This window comes from Bos indicus x Bos taurus, chromosome 2 (assembly GCF_003369695.1).
Source record: "Bos indicus x Bos taurus breed Angus x Brahman F1 hybrid chromosome 2, Bos_hybrid_MaternalHap_v2.0, whole genome shotgun sequence".
In the NCBI taxonomy this organism is placed as follows: domain Eukaryota; kingdom Metazoa; phylum Chordata; class Mammalia; order Artiodactyla; family Bovidae; genus Bos; species Bos indicus x Bos taurus.
The window spans coordinates 24,531,781-24,555,029 of NC_040077.1; the positions used below are offsets into that span (position 1 = coordinate 24,531,781).

Genomic DNA, 23,249 nt, shown 5'->3' on the forward strand with positions numbered 1-23,249 from the left:
GATTTCTCCCTCTGTTTCATGTATAGCATTTCTTAGACATAGGAGTTTGTGTATTTTTCATTCTAATAGACCTTCTTTAAAACTTTGGATAGCTGCTGTGTAAATAGAAACATTATAATCCAGTTATTGATTCCTCTTTTTTTTTTTAATTTATCACCTATCAACTGTGATAATTTTACCATAAATTGAAGTCTGTTCTCAGAAAAGGAGATTGATTTTCTATACTAGATTTGTCTATTTATTAACTATTTACCTCATTTAAAGTGTTAGAATTAAAGACTTATTACAGTTTTTAACACAATTTAACCTCACTTCTTAGTCAGAAAGAAGTATATATTTAGCATTAGGGAGAAATATATATGCAAATATGGTCTTCCCTGCTGGCTCAGTGGTGAAAAATCTGCCTACAACGCAAGAGACGTGGGTTGGAGCTGCTGCTGCTGCTGCTGCTGCCCCTAAGTCGCTTCAGTCGTGTCCGACTCTGTGCGACCCCAGAGACGGCAGCCCACCAGGCTCTGCCGTCCCTGGGATTCTCCAGGCAAGAACACTGGAGTGGGTTGCCATCTCCTTCTCCAGTGCATGAAAATGAAGAGTGAAAGGGAAGTCGCTCAGTTGTGTCCGACTCTTAGCGACCCCATGGACTGCAGCCCACCAGACTTCTCCATCAATGGGATTTTCCAGGCAAGAGTACTGGAGTGGGGTGCCATTGCCCTCTCCGGTGGGTTGGAGACAGCGGTTCAATCCCTGAGTGGGAAAGATCCCCGAGAGAAGGAAATGGCAACCCATTCTAGTATTCTTGACTGGGAAATCCCATGGAGAGAGGAGTCTGGCAGGTTACAGTCCATGGGATTGCAAGAGTCAGACACAACTTGGTGATTATACCACCACGTGTATATAGATGTGGGTGTGTATATGTATGTATATAATTTTTTTTCTTCCATCTCATAGGCTGTCACAACTTTGGATTATAGTCTTGTTTTGTGAGCTCAAATTCATGTGTGTTAAATTTGTAGATGTGATTTGCAGACAAAAGAATTTTGTTTTATCTCCCCTAACCTTTTAGGGGGCTTCCCAGGTTGCCCTAGTGGGAAAGAACCCTCCTGTCAATGCAAGAGACATAAGAAATGTGGATTTGATCCCTGGGTTGGAGAGATCCCCTGGAGGAGGGCATGGCAACACACACCGGTATTCTTGCCTGGAGGATCCCATGGACAGAGGAGCCTGGCAGGCATAATATAGTCCATAGGATCGCAAAGAGAAAGGACTGAAGTGATTTCGCACAGCACATTTTGCCATTACAGTCATGCATTTTAGTTGGTATAAAGTCTAGTCTTCCCCTCCCGCCCCAACCCATGCTCAGTATAAAAAACTTTAGCCTTTCCTTTTTTTTTTTCTGTTCATCAATAGTGTACCATTTGGAAGAGGCACTTCTTTTTATTGGGTTGGCATACTATGTGAAGTAGCTTGGTTTGGGTAGGGTGCTTGACTTGTTAACTGACATGATCTTGCCTTATCTAATTCTCATTTATAGGATGAGTTATGGTTAACAACAAAGTAAAAGAACTGTCTCTTCTGCAAATGAGATCTTGAACCATTTCCTCATTTCCTATCATCCACATAGCTTAGAGAGCAGGTTAAAAACCGTTTAAGGTTCTCAGCTCTTATTGTGCTTTGAAAAACACTTAATTAATCTTGTTAAATATCACCTTCATGATCATAATCATAACCTTAAGAAAAAGAGTGCCTCTTTCCTTTGGCCCATTTGTTCACGGTGGGTGATCTTCTTAGTGCTGAGATTTTCTTTCAGCCTAAATGCTAAAAAATTCAGTATACAGTCATTAATAGAGATGACAGCTACAGTAGCATTGTACTTATGAATATTCATGAAGTGAAATCCATAGCATTAATTACATTAATTTACATACCTGAATATAAGTGAACCATAAGTGATAGCTAAGTCTAAAAAAAAGAAACAAAAAAACCCTTAGTAGCCGTATATTGTATGCTTTTAAAAAAATAAATGCTATTTAATAAGGGTGGAGATGACATTTCTTTCAAAAGGCATTTGGGTATTTAGAGTTAAAGATGTTTTTAGTTAAGGATTAAATCACAGTATAATCCCTACAGTATTCATAGGATTTTGTAGGGCTTAAAAATGTTCTTTAAAGGACGAGTATATAAAGAAAATATATGATTGAGCACAGGAGAAACCTTTTATATGAATAAGGGAATTAGTGGTTACTTGATTCTTTGTTTAATTGAGGTATAGTTGACTTACAACATTATGTTAATTTCAGGTATGTAACAGTGGTTCAGTATTTTTATAGATTATACTCCATTTAAAGTTATTACAAAATAATGACTGTATCCTTTTTACTTCTTTGTTTTATACATAGTAGTTTGTCTCTTAATCACATACTCCCCCTTTAGTTTTAGTTTTTTAAAAAATTTTATGTATAGTTGATTTATAATGTTCTGTTTAATTTCTACTGTACAGCAAAGTGACTCAATTATACACGTATACACTCACTGTTTTTCATAGTCTTTTCTGTTATGGTTCAAGATATTGAATATAATTCCCTCTGCTATACAGGAAGACCTTCTTGTTTATCCGTCCTATATGTGATAGTTTGCATCTGCTAATCCCAAACTCCCAATTCTTCCCTCCCCCGCCCACCTGGCAACCACAGTTCTGTTCTCTATATCTGTGTGTCTGTTTCACAGATAGTTCCTTTTTGTCATATTTTAGGTTCCACTTATCAGGATACCAAATTTGGCCCACACCCCTATCTTGCCCCTCCCCAATACTTGATTCTTATTTGGGGTCATAGCTGTTTTAGTCAGTGAGTTTTAAATTCAACATATTCTTTTGAAAGGAGTCATGATTGGAAATAATTCATATTCTATGAGAATGAGATTTATTTTCACCCAGTTTTGTGATTGAGAAACTCTCATTTCAGAAAAGTTTCATGTGTGTGTAATTAGAGATTAAAAGCATATGTGCTATAGAGATAGTATAACAGCTATAGTGGTTATGAAAGATTTTAAAATCTAAGCCAAAACGCCATAACTTTAATTTCTTTAAAATAGTTGATGTTCTTCAAAAAAAATAAATAAATAAAATATTTGATGTTGAACATCATTTTTGCCTCAAAGATACACAGATTATGTTTGTTTTCAAATGAATTGTCCTTGAAACAGCATATCAGAATTAACTAGTTAGCCTCATTGTATTCAATCAATATTTGAAAAACTGACTGAAGTATTTTCAGTTAATATAATACTTTACAGTGACACCAAGAAGGATTTTGCATTAATAAGTGCAAAATAAAATTTAAATTATTTTGGTTCAGTTCAGTTCAGTCGCTCAGTCATGTCTGACTCTTTGCGACTCCATGAACCACAGCACGCCAGCCTCCCTGTCTATTACCAACTCCTGGAGTCTACCCAAACTCATGTCCATTGAGTTGGTGATGCCATCCAACCATCTCATCCTCTGTCATCCCCTTCTCCTCCTGCCCTCAATCTTTCCCAGCATCAGGGTCTTTTCAAATGAGTCAGCTCTTTGTATCAGGTGGCCAAAGTATTGGAGTTTCAGCTTCAACATCAGTCCTTCCAATGAACACCCAGGACTGATCTCCTTTAGGATGGACTGGTTGGATCTCCTTGCAGTCTAAGGGATTCTCAAGAGTCTTCTCCAGCACCACAGTTCAAAAGCATCGATTCTTCTACACTCAGCTTTCTTCACAGTCCAACTCTCACATCCATACATGACCACTGGAAAAACCATAGCCTTGACTAGATGGGCCTTTGTTGGCACAGTAATGTCTCTGCTTTTCAGTATGCTGTCTAGGTTGGTCATAACTTTCCTACCAAGAAGTAAGTGTCTTTTAAAAAATTTCATGGCTGCAATCACCATCTGCAGTGATTTTGGAGCCGAAAAAAATAAAGTCAGCCACTGATTCCACTGCTTAACCATCTATTTGCCATGAAATGATGGGACCAGATGCCATGATTTTAGATTTCTGAATGTTGAGCTCTAAGCCAACTTTTTCACTCTCATTCTTGTATTATTTCTATTTTGTATGTTTAGAATATATATTGTATGTAATTTAATAATGTATTATTTAGATTTTTATGCATATAATCAGTACAGTGAAACATACATATAACTTATAAATGAAATCATATAGTACCTGGCAGGAGTGTTCAGTCAGAAACAGTTGTTGAAGACTGTTGACTTAAAGGGTGATGGAGAAGACAGTGGGGTGACACAGGCCATCACTCTGCTTACTCCCCTTTTCACAGTAAGACCTTTGGCAAGTCACCTGTCCTGTCCACAGTGTGGCCATCTTACCTGTGTATGTATAGTGGACTGACTGACAAATTAGTACAGTGTGGTGTCAACTGTGGGTAGAAATTGCTGAGAGCAAGCACCCTTCTGATGGTCTCACAGGGGAATTTATTTCCAGAAGATTGAAAAACACTGGAAACTACCACAACATTGTAAAGCAATTTTATTCCCATAAAAAAAAAAGAAAGAAAGAAAAACATTGGACCCCTTGAGAGCTATATTTGGTCACCAATCCTGAGTGCTTGGTAAAGTGCTTTCATCTTTTGGAGGACAGCAAATTTCTAAATAAAATTAATAGCATTATTATAGTAATAGATGGAACAAAAAGTAATTATCTTTTTGGATGGCATATTTTTTTTAACTGTTCTCTGAATGAATAAAAATTAGACTGTACACAAGGTTTTGTTAAAATGTTCTCTTTCCATTTTAAAATTTCTAATAAAATATCAGTATTAAATGATTAATTGCTCACTCTTATTACAGCATATAAATCAAGCATAATGGATGGCTATGTAGTTGCTTGGGCTAACTTAATAGGAAAAGATGTATCCCCCACAAAATCATAATTATGTCCTGTGTGCAATTTTTCATCTTTTTATTTTATTTAAGATTTATTTATTGATTATTTTTGGCTGTGCTGGGGCTTTCTCTAGTTGTAGAGAGCAGGGAACTACTCTTTGTTGGGCTTTCCCTAGTTGCAGAGCACAGAATCTAGGCGTGTGTGAGGGCTCAGTAGTTGTGGCTCAAGAACTTAGCTGGCCTGTGGGATCCTCCCCATCAGGTATCGAACCATGTTCCCTGCATTAGCAGGCAGATTCTTAACCCCTAGAGCACCAGAGAAGCCCTCACCTTTTAAATAATGGTTTCTTCCATATATCAAATTCCGTTTTAGGTGTAATGGATGTATACTTTCAGCTAATTGTATGGGTTTCCCTGGTGGCTCAGATAAAGAATCGACCTGCAATGCGGGAGACCTGGGTTCAATTCCTGGGTTGGGAAGAGCCCCTGGAGGAGGGCATGGCAACCCACTCCAGTGTTCTTGTCTGGAGAATCCCCATGGACAGAGGAGCCTGGTGAGCTACAGTCCATGGGGTCACAAAGAGTCAGATACAACTGAGCGACTAAGCACACAACTTTGGTATATTGGGACAGTTGACATTTATACAATAGTGATTTTATTTGAAGTGATGATATTTGACTAATTGCCAGATTTTCCAAGGGTTTCATATTGACTTTTCATCAAACATTACTGATTTTCCTTCTTACTATGGAATTTATTGACCCACAACACTGTGGCAAGCATAATGAGGTTTTAAAGATCTCTGCCTGCAGAGATCACATTCAGGTAGTAAATATTAGTATTTAGATATCAGATGCTTTTGTTAAAAGAAATGCTTCCTGTGGTGCAAAATTTACAAAACAAGAACACAAAACCTTTCTATAGGTTACTTCCCAAATTGTTAATAAATATCTGGTTTTGTCATTTTTAGCTTGCTTCATTGAACTTTGAAGAGATTGTACAAATGAAAGCAAATCAAAGTAGATTAGCTTACTTTTTTCTTTCCTTTAGATTTTAGGCATGGAGTCCCTTTCCATTAAATTATTCTAGTGAGAGTATCTAAACTTTTTTATTATGCTAGTGTTTTAAAAGCTCGTTCAAGTTGATATTTTTCAAGTTTTCTTATGATAAAACAGTATTTCATTCAGACTGTTATCATTTGTAGCTGCTATTTTTCATAATCAAAATATTAAAGAAGACTGACAATTACTATAGACAGATTATTTCAGGTCGTTAGTGCTGTGGGATACCAATGAAATATCATTCTGAATCATAATAGAATTTCCCCATTTGCTTTATTTTCAACACAGATTTTGTATTAGAACTACAAATATGGCTAGGACAGTGGCTCTGAACCTAACTGTACAGCAGGATGATTTGAAACCTTTTAAAAATTTACAAGCCCCAGGCCTCAAGGATATCTTCAAGTCTTTCAGGTGTTCTCTTTGCATAGGCAGAATTGAGGAATACATAGGTGTAGGAGAGCAGATGGTCAGTAGCATAGGTGAGAAGTACTGTAATTATCTAGTGATAACCTCACTGGTTAAGCTTCAGAGCCAGAAGTAAGGGGGCAAAGGCTCTGAACTCTTGAAATATAGTGGCTATTAAAGTTTTTCACATTAGCCCAAAAAGACGTCTTTGACCTTGCTTATGTCTAATCCTGATAGTTCTAGTTATGTGATTTCTCCAGCCTTGATAGATGGGAGGGAAGCATCAAAATCAAACTAGGACGCTGTTGGTAAAAGAAGTTATAGCTGTCAAGCATGGGAAGATAGCACAAACAGCTGCCTTAGATCCTGGTTGCATGAATGGTCGTATGATAGTCGTATGAATATGTTGACCTTCTGTCTAATGTTGACCTTCATCTAATCTACCAGAGATGGTAGATTATGATCGGTATTCTCTGATTGAGGAAACAAGATAGTTTTTGTACATTTTAGAAAGATTTTTCAATTTTAAGTTGATTAAAGCAAAGAAGGTGTAAAGATTTTATACCTAAAATATTTATTTACCTGAAAGATTCACTTCTGTAGAATGATAGTGTGTTCCCCAATTGTAGCAGATAAATGAAGCATTAATAGGCTTGTGAAAACGAGGGGGGAAAGCTACTGTATCTATTTGGCCAGATACGGTTTTTAAATGTCGATAGTAAAAGTATCTATTTCAGAATCTTAAATTAACATAGCCAAATTATAGCTTTTTTCATTTGCTGTATGCTTTTCCATTTTTTTTTTTAATATTTTCTTCTCCCCCACAGCAATCTCATGGTTTAGGCAGGCCTATCTGGCTCCAGATTGCCGAGTCTGCTTACAGATTCACTCTGGGCTCAGTTGCTGGAGGTGAGTGACATGTCTGTGTGCCGTTTCAAGCTTGTGTTCATGTAATATTATCTCACTAGACTGGGACAGATCAGCAAAGGTGCAGTTCATTGTTCGCAAGGGTCACGAGTTCAGGGCTTTCTGAAGTGTTCTTTATTTTTACCTATGATCAGAGGACTTGTCATAGCACAGCCACGGCCCCTGTGGCTCCAGTCTGTCTTCAGGATGAAAGCCTCTGGAGTCACGTGGACATCTTGGCTGCGTGTGCATTCCGCTGGTTATCATGGGTAAAGCCAGTATGAAGACGTGGAGACTAAGACTGTTTTTTGGTGTTAGGAGTGAGGGAAGGTGGGAAATCAAGATTTGGGGTACAAATCCCAGACGCTTAAGAAATAAAAGAACCTCTTAAAGTGATTGACTTTTGCTTTTCTGCTTGTGTTTGGCGTCTTGCTTTTTCTTCCCCCTTTCATCTTTTGTTGGTTGAAGAATATCTAGACTTGTTAGTGATTTGCTAAAATGAACCTCCCTTCTCTGCTCTTGGGCAAAATTTAACAGGCCTTTTTTTTTTTTCTGGCTTAATTCTCTCCATAGAATATGTGTAAAACCTGAAGTTGCTTTGTTGAGAAGAACCTAGTAGATGTGATTAAAATACTTAGGATTTTTCAAAACAAGCCTGAACTAATGAAACTATTATTTTTTCTTTTCAGTCTCAGTTTTAGAAGTTGCAAAGCATGTTTTTGTTTTCAACAGTTGAGAAATTTAATACTCTAATTCATGTTATGAATTTTTTAGTGCCTGAGATAGTCTGAAGCATGGCCTTTAAAAAAAAAACAAAAACTGGGTTCTTAATAGCTGTAACTAAGGTCAATTTACCAAAGTGCTGTAGTAAACTAAATTGTAAATTTATAGCCACTTCTGTGTACATATGTAGTTATTTTAAGGGGTAACTGGTATAATATATGGACACTTATTGGAACATATAAAGAAATATGTTATATATAATAGTTTAATGTTAAAGAAAATTGAGTGTTGACTAATGTTGGTGACAACTTGAAAATCCGCTACCGTTGTTCTCTGTAGCAGCTATATTTATGGGTCCCAGTAGTTGCTAGCCTCTGATCCTTCAGCTGTGTATGAAAGAAAGAAAAACTATAGAAAGTCTCTTTTGTGAGAATAGATACTGTGTTCTATTTCCTAGTCCTCTGAGATGAGATTTGTTGTCCTTACAGATTCTCCATTTAATTGTGCTCTCTTTTAAGCCTAAAAATTGTTTGTTTTATTTGTAGCTGTGGGGGCCACCGCAGTATATCCTATAGATCTGGTGAAGACCCGCATGCAAAACCAGCGTGGCACCGGCTCTGTTGTGGGAGAGCTGATGTACAAAAACAGCTTTGACTGTTTTAAGAAAGTCTTGCGTTATGAGGGCTTCTTTGGACTCTACCGGGGTGAGTAAGTGAATCTCAGCTGCTGAAGTGAGTGAGTTTGTCTCACCACAGCAGACTTGGCCTCACTCATTATGAAAATCAGTGCATAGCCTGTTCAGTCAGACCGGGGCTGTTTTTCTTTTTATTGTCTCCTTGTTCATTTCCCCTTTTTACATTCTTGCTGGTAACTAGCTGTATTAGTCTGCAAACAAGGTCTTTATTTCTTATTTCTGCCATCCAAAGCCTGCATTTGTCCCAACATGGGTTTGTAGTCACTGTGCTCTTACCAGCTGAAGCACATACAAGGATGACAGGTAAGAAATAGAGAGCTGCTTTTCTCGGTGAATTATAAAGGAGAAATAACACCTCTTCTCTGTGAAAGAGAAGCCAAGCTGCCCCTTGAAGGTGAGTTTACTCTCTATGCACTTGTTTCAGCTGAAGTAGCGAATTTTGTTGTCTCTTCCAAGGAGACCATTCATAAGTCTTTGCCAGTGAGTCATCTGAAGTTTAAAAAAAAAACAGCAAAGGAAGGCTTTTTGCTCCAAGTCTCATTCTTGCTCCATTCCTCCTCTTAGCTTAGAGGTGCTGAGTGGAAGCAGACTGTCTTTTGCAGGGAATGTGATCACCAGCTATAAGCTGAGCACAGTGCTGTCGGCGTCAGAGGCAGCAGCCCATGCAGGATTCTCCCCACCACCGTCGGCTTTGTAGGAACTTGTTCTCTTGGGAGAGGGAGACTTTCATGTACGTGTTTTCACATTAGAATTTAGAGTTTCCTTTGGGAGGGAGATTAATTTTTTAATCCCTTTGGGCGCCACTTGGAATTCTTTGAAAAACTCTCTACATGCTCAGGTCCAGGGCATTTATGTAATTTACTGTACTTATTTGTTTGCACACACAGTCTCGTTAACCCTGAGCTCATTCTGAGCCTGAACAAAGCTTTATGCTCGTGGACAGGATATGTGCAGATACTCAAGTGGAAATGTAGTTCTGATATACTTGAAGGAGCGGGTCACAGGGATGTTTGTTTTTGGCATTTTATTTAGAACAAGAGAAGAGAGTGGTTCTGGAATCAAATTAGGCTCAAATACCCTGCCCTTGAGAAGGAATGTGATGAATTTTCTTAAGATATTCAGAACTCTAGCCTGTCTTAAATTCTAGCCATACAATGTGCGCAGAGGTATACATTATCTAGAATGCAGATCTGTGCATGTCCGTCTTGTTTGAGACTTTATTAATCACTGCATATCTGAATTCTGTTTATGTGAAACCTGAGGGTTAAGTGGTGCTAAGTGGTTTTTTCCTTTGACATCTCCAGTTGAATAAGACTCTTTCTCCCTGTTGGGTATACTTTAAAAGAGAAGGAACCTACACATACACACTGCACAGCTTACCTTCTCAATAGATGGATGCTTACACAAGATTTTATTTGAGAGTGATGTCATATTATTTGGGTCCAGTATAGCAAGTTGAGGGTAGGGGGTGAAGAAATTATTCGCTTCATTTAAGATGTGAGCTGATAAAATCAGTCCTTTAAATGAGAAACTCTTATATTGGGGGGAAGACTGTAGGAGTCCTGTGTATGAACACTGTGTTGAGATTGTCATATATTGTTTAGAGCTGGTCCATTATTTTGTCAGATGATTGACAAAACTGTTGACAGATTAGCCTAAATTTCTTTATAGGCAGCAATGATAAAATGACATAAACTATCAGTACTGTATTAAAATTCCATGAGCCTTACTGAGGCAAGTTGTAAAACAAATACTCATGCTGACATGGTTGTATGGGGATCAGATTAAAAGTAATAAGGCCTGATAATCATAAGAGAAAGTTAAGACTGCCATCTGCTGATTTATTCTTTTAAATCAGCTGCTACCCATTAAAGGTGTGTGCCGATTTGTGTTTGTCATTGATAATTCAGTTTGACTGACAGTAGCCTGTATATACGATTACTTGCTGGCTCTCAACTCGTAGAAAATCACTCAGCAATATCCTCAAAGTAGGCTTAAGATCAACAGTGAGCATGCAAACACATACATAATTTTCCCTTGCCTGGGTAATTTAAAGGCTATAATATGTTTATTGTTAGCATCTTTAAAAACTGTATGCAAAAATGTATTTTAACGATTTGGATAATCTGTGTGCTTTAGAAAGTTGAGCCTTGTGAATAGCTACAGATGTTGAATTGTTTATATATTTTTTTCTTTTGCAGCCAGCCTGGAAATTTTAACTTTCTAAGAATAATGGTTTCCTTTATTTTAGGAGAATTCTTTTGAAATGACTTATGTTTGACATATATTAGTACATAGGCTAACAGTGGGCTGTGTTTTGCTTGTAGAGCATACCCATTAATTGATACTTTAAGCTGCATTTTTCTTTATAGTTTTGGCTTTCTTTTAAATGAGCACTAAATTCTGCATTTCTCTAAAGAGAAAATTATGGAAGTTGATTTTCTGTAACAGCCAAGCCACTGCGTGCTATTACACAGGTAGCATCATTTGTGGCAGAACCTGGTCTGCTTAACAGGATGCTTTCCAGAGCTTTTCCAGGCATACATCATTGGCTTCTCTAAAATGTCTATGTACGTTAGTATGTTGTTGGTTGTAAAGAGGGGGAATGTGGTTCTATTGTTGTTGGTAGTGTTCTGAAAGTAGAGAAGATCCATGGGCTCCATTGCTTCCTCATACTTTTTGAGAGGTGTTAGATCACTAGGCTTTAAAGGAAGCATGTTTAAGAAAAGGATTTATAGCAACAGACAGTATGACATTGTATTTGACATAAATAATTATTATATACATATGCATAGTTTTTAGGCTAATCCATTTTTTCCCATTTTCATGAAAATCCTAAGATGTTTGATGGGGAAATAATGTGGGGGAAAATGCCTTATTGGGCTTGTATGTTCATGTCTAGTACACCTATGTTGCTAACGATTCTCTCTGTTTACCTAGGTCTGATACCACAACTTATAGGGGTTGCTCCAGAGAAGGCCATTAAACTGACTGTAAGTGACTAACTCATTGAATTTATGTCATTTGTTTAGATTATCACTAAGCCAAAAATTAAAACTGCTGCTGGGACTTCCCTGGTGGTCCAGTGGTTAAGCCCCACACTTTCATTGCAGGGCCCACAGGCTCATTCCCTGGTTGGGGAACTAAGATCCCTCATGCTGTGCGGCATGGCAAAAAATTTAAAAAACCAAACAAACCAAAACCGATGCTGCTAAGACTAGCACACTGTTGAGGCATTTGTAAAATTTTGAATTTATATGTAGACATCTGCTAATTTTAAATTTTATATGAGACAAGTATTTTGCTGACTTGGAAAACTAATAATGTACCACTAAAGGCAGTGATTGGGAGTTCTGGTTAATTAATGTTGTCTTTCTAATTAGGTTAATGATTTTGTCCGGGACAAATTTACCAGGAGAGATGGCTCCATTCCACTTTTAGCAGAAATCCTCGCTGGAGGTTGTGTAAGTATTAATAGTGTGATTTCTCACAACAAGTATGTTCCTTTAGCCTTTTTGCACACCAGATATAATACCTGAGTGACATCTCTTCGAGCTCAAGGAATTCTAAGCAGTTTTCTCGGATTGTATGATTGTTTTAAATATTTTATTGCCTAATCTAACTGGTTTTGAGGCAGAAAAGGGTATTTTTGTTAGCTCAGTCTGTTAGAAGCTCCTGAAACATTACCTTTTACACTTTTTGAAGTTCTAATTCTGTTTCTTTTTAAATACCACAGAAAACAGTGGATAGAGTTACCATTTATTTTTATTTTTATTGACTGGAGTATGTGTGAGATGACTGATTAATTGGACCCTTTTATTTTAGGTGTAGGATTGAGTAAATCATTGTAGTATCAGTACAACGTCCCTTCTTTTAGGGACCAGAGCAAGCAACCGTAAATATGTTGAAGCTGTTGACAGTTCTGAACACAGAGACTTTATCTTTAAAGTGTGAGCATGATATTGGATTTTGTCCAATTCTCAAATCTAAGTTTGCAGCTCAGCTAATTTGTGGTGTCCCTTTCACATTTAGTAGTACCTAATTTGTTTAATCCATTTTGTCCCTGAAACCTTTAACGACTTCCATTTGACTTGGCTGACAGTCTTGGCTCAATCCTCTTCAGTTGTTTGTGGAACTGAGGTGATGAGGTCAGTGACCTTTGCGGCTTTTAATTCAGAGAAGATGCCCTGAGGGTCAGAGAGAGAGGTCGCTCTGGATTCTCCTTCATGCTGTTTGTCGGCCTGGCGCATTCTTAGGTCCTTACCTTTCTGCAACCACGGCTCTTACAGAGGAGGTAGCTTGGTGCACTCCCTGTGTGCTTATGTGTGTTTGCTTCTACCCTGTCACGTATGCCCAAGTGCATTCTCAGAAAGAAGACTCATGTCTCTGGGTATCTCTCTTTTTTTCATGAAGGACAAATAATAGGCATAGACTAAGACCTTTGCTAGCTCTTACTATAGTTTCTCTTCGTCTTTACTCCAATTAGATGCTACAGTTGTTTCTCTTCAAATTAAAGACCCATTGCAAATCATATTATTTTTCTCTGTGGTTTTAGTTTTAATTTGGTTAAGAAATTTCCTAACTCAGTTTTGCCACAACACATGTTATACATTTGTCAGAAATCTCTCAAGTCATGTTCTCTTGTTCCATATAGATAATTATTTGTTTCCATTTGTAATATCCAGAGGTTTTTGCCCATGAAACTGACTTGTTCCCCCATGTCTGACCTGTGACCTGAGTAGTTACATTACAATCAGGTATTTGGTTCCTTCGTTCTTCCCAGGTAAAGACCCTGTTTCTAGGTTTGAACTTTGGGAATTTCTGTTGAAGTCTGGGGGTACCTCGAGGGTTGTATTGACACTCTACATTTCTTCCTTAATCATGACTCATTTCTGGAGGCTTTGATGGATTGTCTAGCTGGAAATTGACCACATGAAAAATAGTTAGGTTGGGCTCTAGGCAGAATGATTTCATTGTCTGCAATTCTTCACCACAAACACTTCTGCTTCCCTCTTCCCTCTAAATCTCTTCATTCAAGGATAAAAGGAAATGTACAATTATCAAGTTTCCACTGATAAATTCGATCACACTACAGTGTAAGTGATTGGTGAAGCACAATATGCTACTTCTCCCAAAAGTCTACTTATTTCACTGGAGAATAAAGCCCTAAACAAAGAAGACGTCTCTGTTGATAGACTATCAGGCATTGTGGAATATAGGAGTAGTCTTTCTGCTGAATGAAATCTGGTAAGCAATCACCAGGTAAACACTAGGAAGAGTGGCTACCTGAGGGGTAGGTAGGTAGTAGGGTGCGTGCGTGCGTGCGTGCGTGTGTGTGTGTTGCTCAGTCATGTCTGATTCTTTGCAACTCCATGGACTGTAGCCTGCCAAGCTCCCTGTCCCTGTGTGTGTGTTGCTTAGTCATGTCCAACTCTTGGCAACTTTGTGGACTGTGGCCCACCAACCTCCTCTGTCCTTGGAATTCTCCAGGCAAGAATACTGAAGTGAGTAGCCAGTCCCTTCTCCAGGCGATCTTCCCAGCCCAGGGATTGAACCTGGGTCTCCTCCGTTGCAGGCAGGTTCGTTACAGTCTGAGCCACCAGGGAACCCTGATCATAAAAACGTTAGGATCCTGGGTATGGGTAGTGGTAGAATGTGGAGTGCCCTATGGGTGTTTGGCTAAATGCTGTCAGTGCCACCAGGCAACAGGAGTGTGGTCACTCAGTTTTAAAGATGTACTTAATGTGTTAGCCTAACGCATGTATTGACTAACGCATGTATAGGTTTTTTTCTTAGCAGAAGGGTCAGCTAGGACCAAGGCCTCAGGTTCCCTACATGTGCAAGGGAAAGTCTACTGCTCTGAAAATGACTGTGCTGTCCTTTAGGCAAAATGATGTGCACTGCCTGGATCATGCAGTAAACAAGAAATGAAACTATCTGGTCCTTAAGCATTATGTGTTTTCTTGTTTTTTGTTTTGTGATCTGTTTTTTAAAGTATATGATATTAGATACATGCAAAAGAGAACACATTATATAGATTAAAAGTTATAATAAAATGAGCATCCATAAACCTACTATTCCAACCAAATATTGCTATTATCATTGATGCTGGTTTTTGTTTTTACTCTAGTACTGATCAGCTAGAACGCTAATGAGCAGTAGGGACTTTTCTTATTGGGTTGAACATTTTATAGGCATGGTCTCATTATCCTTTCTAATTGGAGTTGAAGAAAATAAAACCTGAGAGAAGATATAGCACTTAGTGAATGACAAAATTGACAGTCAAACCACTTTTGTCTCCAAATCTCTGTTAGTACATATTTGGTATACTTTCATTCTCTCTTTCTTTCATTTATTCATTCTCATTCAACAAGCTGTCAAGGCTGAGAAAGATTTAGAGTTTCCTCCTGTGCAAGGAACCAGACTTAAGATATGTTTATATCTCATAGAAAAAGGGTAGTTCTGACCATTCTCACCAGATAATCTTAAGTCTAATCATATTCCACTTTGGTAATTTGAAAGTAGAATTTATTATCATGATTTACTTCATTTTTACATGTCACCAAAGAAAATACATGCTTATGATTATAATTCATCATAATAGCTACCATTTCTTGAGCATCTTGTACTAGACTGAACACTTTATAGGCATTATCTCTTTGTTATTCCCAGCTATTAATACAGTTGAAGAAATTAAAAGCTCAGTGAAATCAAGCACTTAGTTAATGGAAAAATTGAGATACAAACCACTTCTGTCTCTGAATCTGTATTCTTTCATATTTGGTATATGTTTCTATTCATTCAGTCTTTCATTCATTCTCTCATTCGTTGAATGATTGATATGTTTAAGGAGAAGTTTTGAAATAACAGCTTTATTGAGATACAATTCATATATCATGTAATTCCCCACACATGAAGTAAACAATTCAGTAGCTTTTAGAATATTCATAGAGCTGTGCACTTATCAGTATAGTCAATTTAGAACATTCTTATCCCCTAAAGAAACCTATGACCCTGTCTCTAATGATTCACCATTTCTGGACATCTCTTATAAATGGAATCAAACAACATGTGGCCTTTTTTTTCTGGCTCCTTTGACTCAGAGTAGTGTTTTCAAGGTTCATTCATGTTGTGGTATGTATCAGTATTTCAAGCCTTTTTATTGCTGAGTAATATTTCAGCATAATTATATACAGGTAATACCTATATATAATATATATAAGTAATACCTATAAATAATATATAAGTAATACCATATGTTGTTTATTCATTCATCAGTTGTTAAACATTTGGGTTTTTTCCACCTTTTAGCTTTATGATTAAGTGCTGCTGTGAACATTGATGTAAAGAGTTTTGTGGACATATGTTTTCATTTCTCTTGTGTATATACTTAGGAGTAGAATTGGTAGGTCATATGGTAACTCTAATTAGTATTTTGAGGACCTGTGAGACCATTTTGCAAAGTATCTGCACCATTTTGCAGTCCTCCCAGCAATGTATGAGGGTTCTTATTTTTCCACATTTTGGCCAATACTTACTATCTGTCCTTTATAGACATCCTAGTGGGTATGTGGTGGTATCTTACTGTGACCTAATGACTGACACTGTTGAGCATTTTTTCATGAATGTACTGGCATTTATATGCCTTTGGAGAGCAATCTATTCAGAATATTTGGCCATTTTTAGTTGGGTTGTTTGTCTTATTATTGAATTATAGGAGTTCTTTATATATTTAGTGTACCTTATCAGATATATGATTTCCAGATATTTTTCACTTTCTTGACTGTCCTTTTGCAGAATTGAACTTTGATTTTAATGAAGTTCAACTTACCTTTATTTTTTGTTGTTGTTTGTGCTTTTCATGTCATAGCTAAAGAAGTCATTGCCTAATCCAAGATCATAGAGATTTATACCTCTGTTTTCTCCTAGGGGTTTTATAGTTTTAGATTTTACATTTAGCTCTTTGATCTTTCACAGAAATTTTTAACCTTATTTTGCAGTATTTTGCTTTGAGCAGAGATATTACCAAATGAAGGTTTCCTTTTTTATCGTCAACATCTTGTTATATTTCCTCTTAATGTTTTTAATTACATGATCGTGTGCATGTAATGGACACATGCACACATGCATGCACAATATTTTTTAAACCAGGTCCAGTTTTGTTAACTCTGACTTCCTAATTGGAAATGCAAGCAGCTCTCACTGCTTTTAAGGGCAGCAGAAAATCACAGTGGAGCGTCTCACTTTGGAAATAGATATGACCTTTGGGAAAAAAATTATAAACAGAGTGTGCATTTTCATAATTTAAATCTTCATCATGAACATTAGCCAAACTTACTTTATATCTATATTAAAGTCTTCTCAAGAAACACTTACTAGTTCAGAATTTATGATTTAGGTGTGATTGCTTGTTTTTTGTTGTTGTTTCTATAACTTGAATTTTAGAGTTAATAATTTCTCCACTCTTTTTTAGGTGGAGATGGGATAAGAGTGTATACATGTGTGTACAGTTACTCAGTAAATATCTGTTATGAGTGCATATGAGTAATGTATATGTAATAACAGGCTTCAAATAATTTTTCTCATTGTTCTCATAGGTAAGCCATTCTTATCAGGATGTATGTTTTTATTTTTCTATAAGAAAGTCTCTCTTTATTTATGTATAAGTATATACATATTTGTATATACACACATGTCCATATCAGACATAAATATAATTGTTTAATTATGATATCTGTTGTGGAGAATAATACTATGTCAACTCAGAATTTTTCAAAGTACTTTCACCTACACTATTACCATCTCTTATAAGATGGGTAGATGAGGAACAGAAGCTCGAAAAGTCTACCTCTCACCTCAGTCACACAGCTAATATATGTTGCAGTTTTCATGTATTCCCAAGTATTTTGATTTTAAGATCATCTCCTTTTGTTCTGTGATACTATCTTAGGAAATCAAATCAAGGCCTTGTCCATTTTTCAAAATAAATCTAGATGAGTCCATTCAACTTTGTAGTGGCTTTTCTTTTTTAAAAAATACTATATGGATGTATATTACAATAATTTAACATATATCTGAATATATATGTTATTTAGATATAACAATGTATAAAAACATCTTATATGTCAGCTTAATGAGTTTTAACAATTGTATACACCCATGAAATCAGCACTCAAGAGTGAGATGAAGAACATTTCACCCCAGGAAATTAATTCATGCCTCTTTCCAGTCAGTCATGCTTCCCCTCCCCCAAGGAGCCACTGTTCTGATTTCTGTCAACAGTTTTGTTTCTTCTTGGATTTCATATCAACAGACTCATACAAAATGCTTTCTTTTATGGTTAACCTCTTTTGCTTAATAAAGTGTTTTCAAGAGTCATCCTTGTGTGGGTATCAATATCGGTTTTTTTGTTTGTTTTAATTTTACTAAAGATTATTCCATGGTATGAATTAACTACAATTTGCTCTCCATTCTTCTATTGAAGGACATTTTGGGTTGTTTTCAGTTTTTATCTATTATAAATAAGATTGTTATAAACATTATTTAGTACCTAAGAGTAGACTAGGGTAGATGTATATTCAGTTTATTATAAAAGAAACTGCCAGTTGGCTCTTTGACGTGGATGTATCATTTTACAGTCTCATCAGCAGTGTACAAATATTCCAGTTATTCCCCATTCTCAAAATGTTTGATATTTTTAGTCTGTTTTAGTTGTTCTGGTTGGTCTGAAATGATATCTTGTTGTGGTTTTAATTTGCATTTCTCTTATGCCTAGAGATATTGAGCATGCTTTCGTGTGTTTATTGGCTGTTTATCTTTTTTGGTGAATTGTCTGTTCCAGTCTTCTGGTTTTATTAGGTTACTCATTGTTACTGTTGATTTGTAGGAGTTCTGTATACATCATGGATACAGTCTGTTGTCAGATATATGTGTTATGAATATTCTTCCCAGTGTGTGACTTATTTAATGGTAATGGTTTTATGAAAGAAAAGGATTATGTGAATTTCTTAGACATGTCCGTAAACCTAAGTGGGAAAAAATTTAATGTCTCTCTGAGTCAACAGAGAAGTCCCTTGAAAAGTCTAAAGGGACTGACCTATATGTATTTTCTAATGATCTCTCTGGTTAAGTATCTGTTTTTATGTTGTTAAACTCTAGCCAGAGCACTTAGGAGCTGCCCTGGTAGCTCAGCTGATAAAGAATCTGCCTGCAGTGCAGGAGACCCTGGATCGATTCCTGGATCAGGAAGATCCCCTGGAGAAGGGATAGGCTACCCCCTCCAGTACTCTTGGGCTTCCCTGGTGGCTCAGACAGTAAAGAATCTGCCTGCAATGCGAGAGACCTGGGTTCAATCCCAGGTTTGGGAAGATCTCCTGGAGGAGGGCATGGTAACCCACTTCAGTATTCTTTTTTTTTTAAATTTTATTTTATTTTTAAACTTTACATAATTGTATTAGTTTTGCCAAATATCAAAATGAATCCGCCACAGGTATATATTCTTGCCTGGAGAATCCCCATGGACAGAGGAGCCTGGGAGGCTGCAGTCAATGGAGTCGCAAAGAGTCAGACACGACTGAGCCACTAAGCACAGCACAGAGCACTTAACTAACTGATCACATTTACCTCTTCCAGGTAAACGATCACATTTACCTCTTCCAGGTAAATGATCACATTTACCTGCTTCTAAAAGGATAAAAGTCATAAAATTCAGAATGTATATATTGCTCAACAAAGGACTGATGGCCCCAGTATGCTGCAGGTGTTTTCATAGCCCTGTATGAGCACACGTCCTGGAGAACACATCCCTTCCCTTGTGTCTTGCTCTCAGTCGGTGTGGTGCTGTCACCTTGGTTACTGCACAGGAGCTATGTGAGGTAGATAAGGTAGCTGATGGAATCTCTATTGTCATATTAGGAAGCCAAGGAATGAAAAGGTTATGACCTATCTACGGTTACAGAGCTAACAACCATATAGGTTGACAGCTTTCCAAACCCGGAATCTTTGTGTTCTTTTTTCTCCCTTTGGCCTATGTGTGCGCTTGGGCTCACACACCACCATATCCATGCCCATATAGGTGTAGCAAGAGGCCCACTTGTTGGAGCATTTACTAATCCTGGGAGCCCGAAGTGGTAGCTCACTAGCTCCCCAAGCCATGTCTTTCTCAACAAGCTGAGCTTGCAGATCTCTATAAAGAGCTGTTTGGAAATGGTCCCTTCAGCTCCCATCCCCAGGAACCAGTGTGGTCTCAACTTTATGCTTGCATCCTTACATGAACACACATACATATGCACACATATTAAAAGTCCACATATATTATGTCAGTATGTGTAATTTAATCTGTTTTTATCTCTGAACACCCTGGCATTTATCATCACTCCTTTTAAACTATGACTGTCTTGGACTATTTTAGAGCGAACCATAGTGTTTCCCGTTGCTTTATAAAATAAGAATGCTTTGTTGATGGCATTGTGAGCCAGAGCCACTGTCTCTCTTCATCCTGCTTGAGTCAAAGTGACAACTAATTCTATGACTCTTACTTGTTTTTCTGGCAGTTTTAAATGCATATATTTTGTACATCTGTTCAAGGAGCTGATATGGCCTTAAATTGAAGTTAGATTTTCATTTGTCTCTGTAAGGGAAGACTTTATAAAATGAATTGTTTGGATTGGACATTTGGCAGTTGGAGGGAAATAGTTTCAAACTATAAGAGACAACAGATCAAAGAGGGAAGTAAACAGGGGACTTGGTGCACGGGGGTGGAGGGGTGGGGGTGGGGGTCATGCAGCCAGTGGCTGGATCCCCAGTGTCTTTGTGGTCTTTGCCCCTGGGTAGGATTATGCAGGCAGGTCTAACAGGCCCAGTCCTGTGTGCAGCCCCTTGGTCTCAGGAACATCAAAGGTGAGTGGTGACATCTCAGCATTACATCCTTTTCTCCTAACTTTGCTGTCAGCTTTGTCTGTTATTCGCTCAGTCATGTCCAACTCTTTGCGACCCCGTGGACTGTAGCCTGCCAGGCTCCTCTGTCCATGGAATTCTCCAGGCCAGAATACTGAAGTGGCTTGCCATTCCTTTCTCCAGGGGATCTTCCTTACCCAGGGATCGAACCTGGGTCTCCTGCATTACAGACAGATTCTTTACTGTCACCAGGGAAGTCACTAAAGCTTTAATAACTAAAGTTGTCAGCTTTAGTTGGTTTATTTTCCCATTAAAAAATTCTGCAACACAAGATGATACGGCGGCTTTTCCATTCTCTCTTTTCTGTTGGATGTGGGTAAGCCTCATTCAAAATGAGATTTGTTCTGTCTTGTTGTGTCATTTGTAATTCAGTTCTGAACAAAGAAATGACAACTTAATACTGAAAAATGGAAGCATCTAAGTCAGTTTTAGCATTAATGCTTGCATTTCTTTAAAACAATAATAAGTTTGAAAGGGAAGTTTAGCAGTTAGAGGTTAGAAATTAATTCTGGTGATTTGATGAGTGAAAAAGTTCACCAAAGGTATTACTGTATGAAATGGTATGCTAGTTAACACAAGTACAAGGTAGGAAGGTAGGAAGACATCAAATTACACAGTGTTCATTTAAGCCTACGTAGCTATGTATCATCATGTTTTAACCTGAAGTTTTATTTATCTCAGTGTCTATTATTTCAGATCACTAGCTTTACTTAGTTTGATTTTTTTTGATGTCCGTGTATGCATAGGTAGATAAGCCTATTAAAAATTTTGGATCCACAGATAACTAGGGCTAACTAGTTTTTTCAAATGCATTTAAAGTATATGAATTCCCAAGTTTACTGTGGGGAAGCATGTATGAGAGAGGACCTGGTCTGTAAAAAGAGCCATTGTTTCTAAGACCAGTTCTGTTTCTTATTTCTGGTGGCGGGGGTGGGGGTTGTTTTTTGCTTTTGAGTAGTTAGTACACTCATTTGATTCAGAATTTAAAAGATATAATGGCATATGCTTTGCAGATTCTTTCTCCTAGTTATTTACTTCTCCTCCCGGGGATGCAACCAATGTTTTCATCTCTAAGCTATTCTGCTTTTGATAAACTTAACTAAATTTTGACATATTTGTGATAAATGGGTGCCTAGTGTTTTATGTTCTGTTTATGTCACTTAGCATGATTTTATTACCTAATATTATAGACTGAATAAGAGCATAGAATTATTTGTGCTTAAATATTTACTTATTGGTCATTTTAATTTTTTGTTTAATTTTGTTGCTTTTAAAAATAGCAAATGTCAGCCTACTTGTAAAAATACACATACTTTTTTAATTGAAAAGTTACTATATTTTTATTTCACACTTGAACACATCTGAAATTCTGTATATTCAGTGATGATACTTACTGTAAGTAGTGTTTTTTCCCCTGTGAATATGTTATTAAATTCATGATATCAGAATCAGTAGAGTCTTAAAATAGAGGAGAAATGATGTTTTCCTCATGTGTTTGTTTCTCAGAGGGCAAACAGTTAAGGATGTGATAACATCATAATCTTGTTCTTTGTCATTAGATTTGTTATCAGAGTAATTGAATTAGTTGCAGATTTTATTCCCCCTTCTCCCTGTTCCCAGTTTAATATGTATGAGAGTGGTTAACCTCAGAGCTTAAAAAAGGACAGTGTGTATTTGCCTTGTGTGTTTTCCTTTAAGTGTTATAACGTATCCAAAGTTTTAGACAAATTAGATAGCAATCTTTATTATTCAGTGTTTCTATGTTATTGAACTCAGGCTTGGCTGCTTGCAGCCTGAAAGCCAGTACTTAAGAAGTGAGTGTTGGTTAGAAAAGGAAAGGTTGCTTAATTCAGGAGGCCAGCAATCTGGGCAGAAGGCAGACTCGTGTCCAAAAACCAACTTCAAAGATTCTGCTCAACTGTGAATGTTTTTAAAGGGAGAATCATTTGGGGAGGGGGATCAGTCTTCATTGTCATCCACCGTGTACAGAGTCAGTGGTGAGGGAACAGGGCAGGGCTCCTGCAGTCTTGTACTAAGCCTGAAGTCCACCTGCGTGGGGGCCTCCGTTCCTATAGAAGTCAAAGGTACTTTGTTATGTATATTTCTTGGGGAGGAACCAGAACCCTGCCTCCTGACTGCATTGATGTTACTTGTGTCTCTGGGCTTCTGCTCCCTCCCTTTCCTGAAAAGCAACTCTTTGAATCTGTCCTTTGGAACTCAGGGAAGGTCAGGGAGGCTGAAGGAGACCTATTTCCTACAAACTAGAAATGGGAGACAGAAAGGATCCCACAGGGTCTCGTTCCGTTTCATCTGGATATTGTCTATATATTCCTAGGTCTGTTATAAAGTTCTTAAAAATGATTATTTTTAAAGAATATATAGATCATGAAGTTGGTAGAAGTCTTCTCCTTCAGCCATAGTGGAGTACATACATAGGTGTGAAACACACACACAGGTGTGTGCCTTGCCTGTAGTGTCATTTCATTGTTTACACATTCACTTGTTATGTTTCGTGTATTTTACATATATATGAACATAAATATATATATGTTTAGTTTTGTGATTGTGTCCAGTGTGTTGATGGGACTTAGTATATGTTGGTATTGTTGTTCAGTTGCTCAGTCGTGT

General features: G+C 37.4%; 1 protein-coding gene across 4 annotated transcripts in view; it reads left to right on the top strand.

Moving 5' to 3' along the window:
- The window catches only part of SLC25A12 (solute carrier family 25 member 12), a 187,193-nt gene that overhangs the window by 153,766 nt on the left and 10,178 nt on the right, over window positions 1–23,249 (top strand). For all 4 annotated transcript variants that reach the window (XM_027557614.1, XM_027557598.1, XM_027557607.1 and 1 more), the window contains 4 exons: window positions 7,171–7,252; window positions 8,518–8,676; window positions 11,607–11,659; window positions 12,050–12,130. In XM_027557614.1, the coding sequence (XP_027413415.1) occupies window positions 7,171–7,252; window positions 8,518–8,676; window positions 11,607–11,659; window positions 12,050–12,130 (375 nt within the window). The remainder of the gene's footprint in view (window positions 1–7,170; window positions 7,253–8,517; window positions 8,677–11,606; window positions 11,660–12,049; window positions 12,131–23,249) is intronic.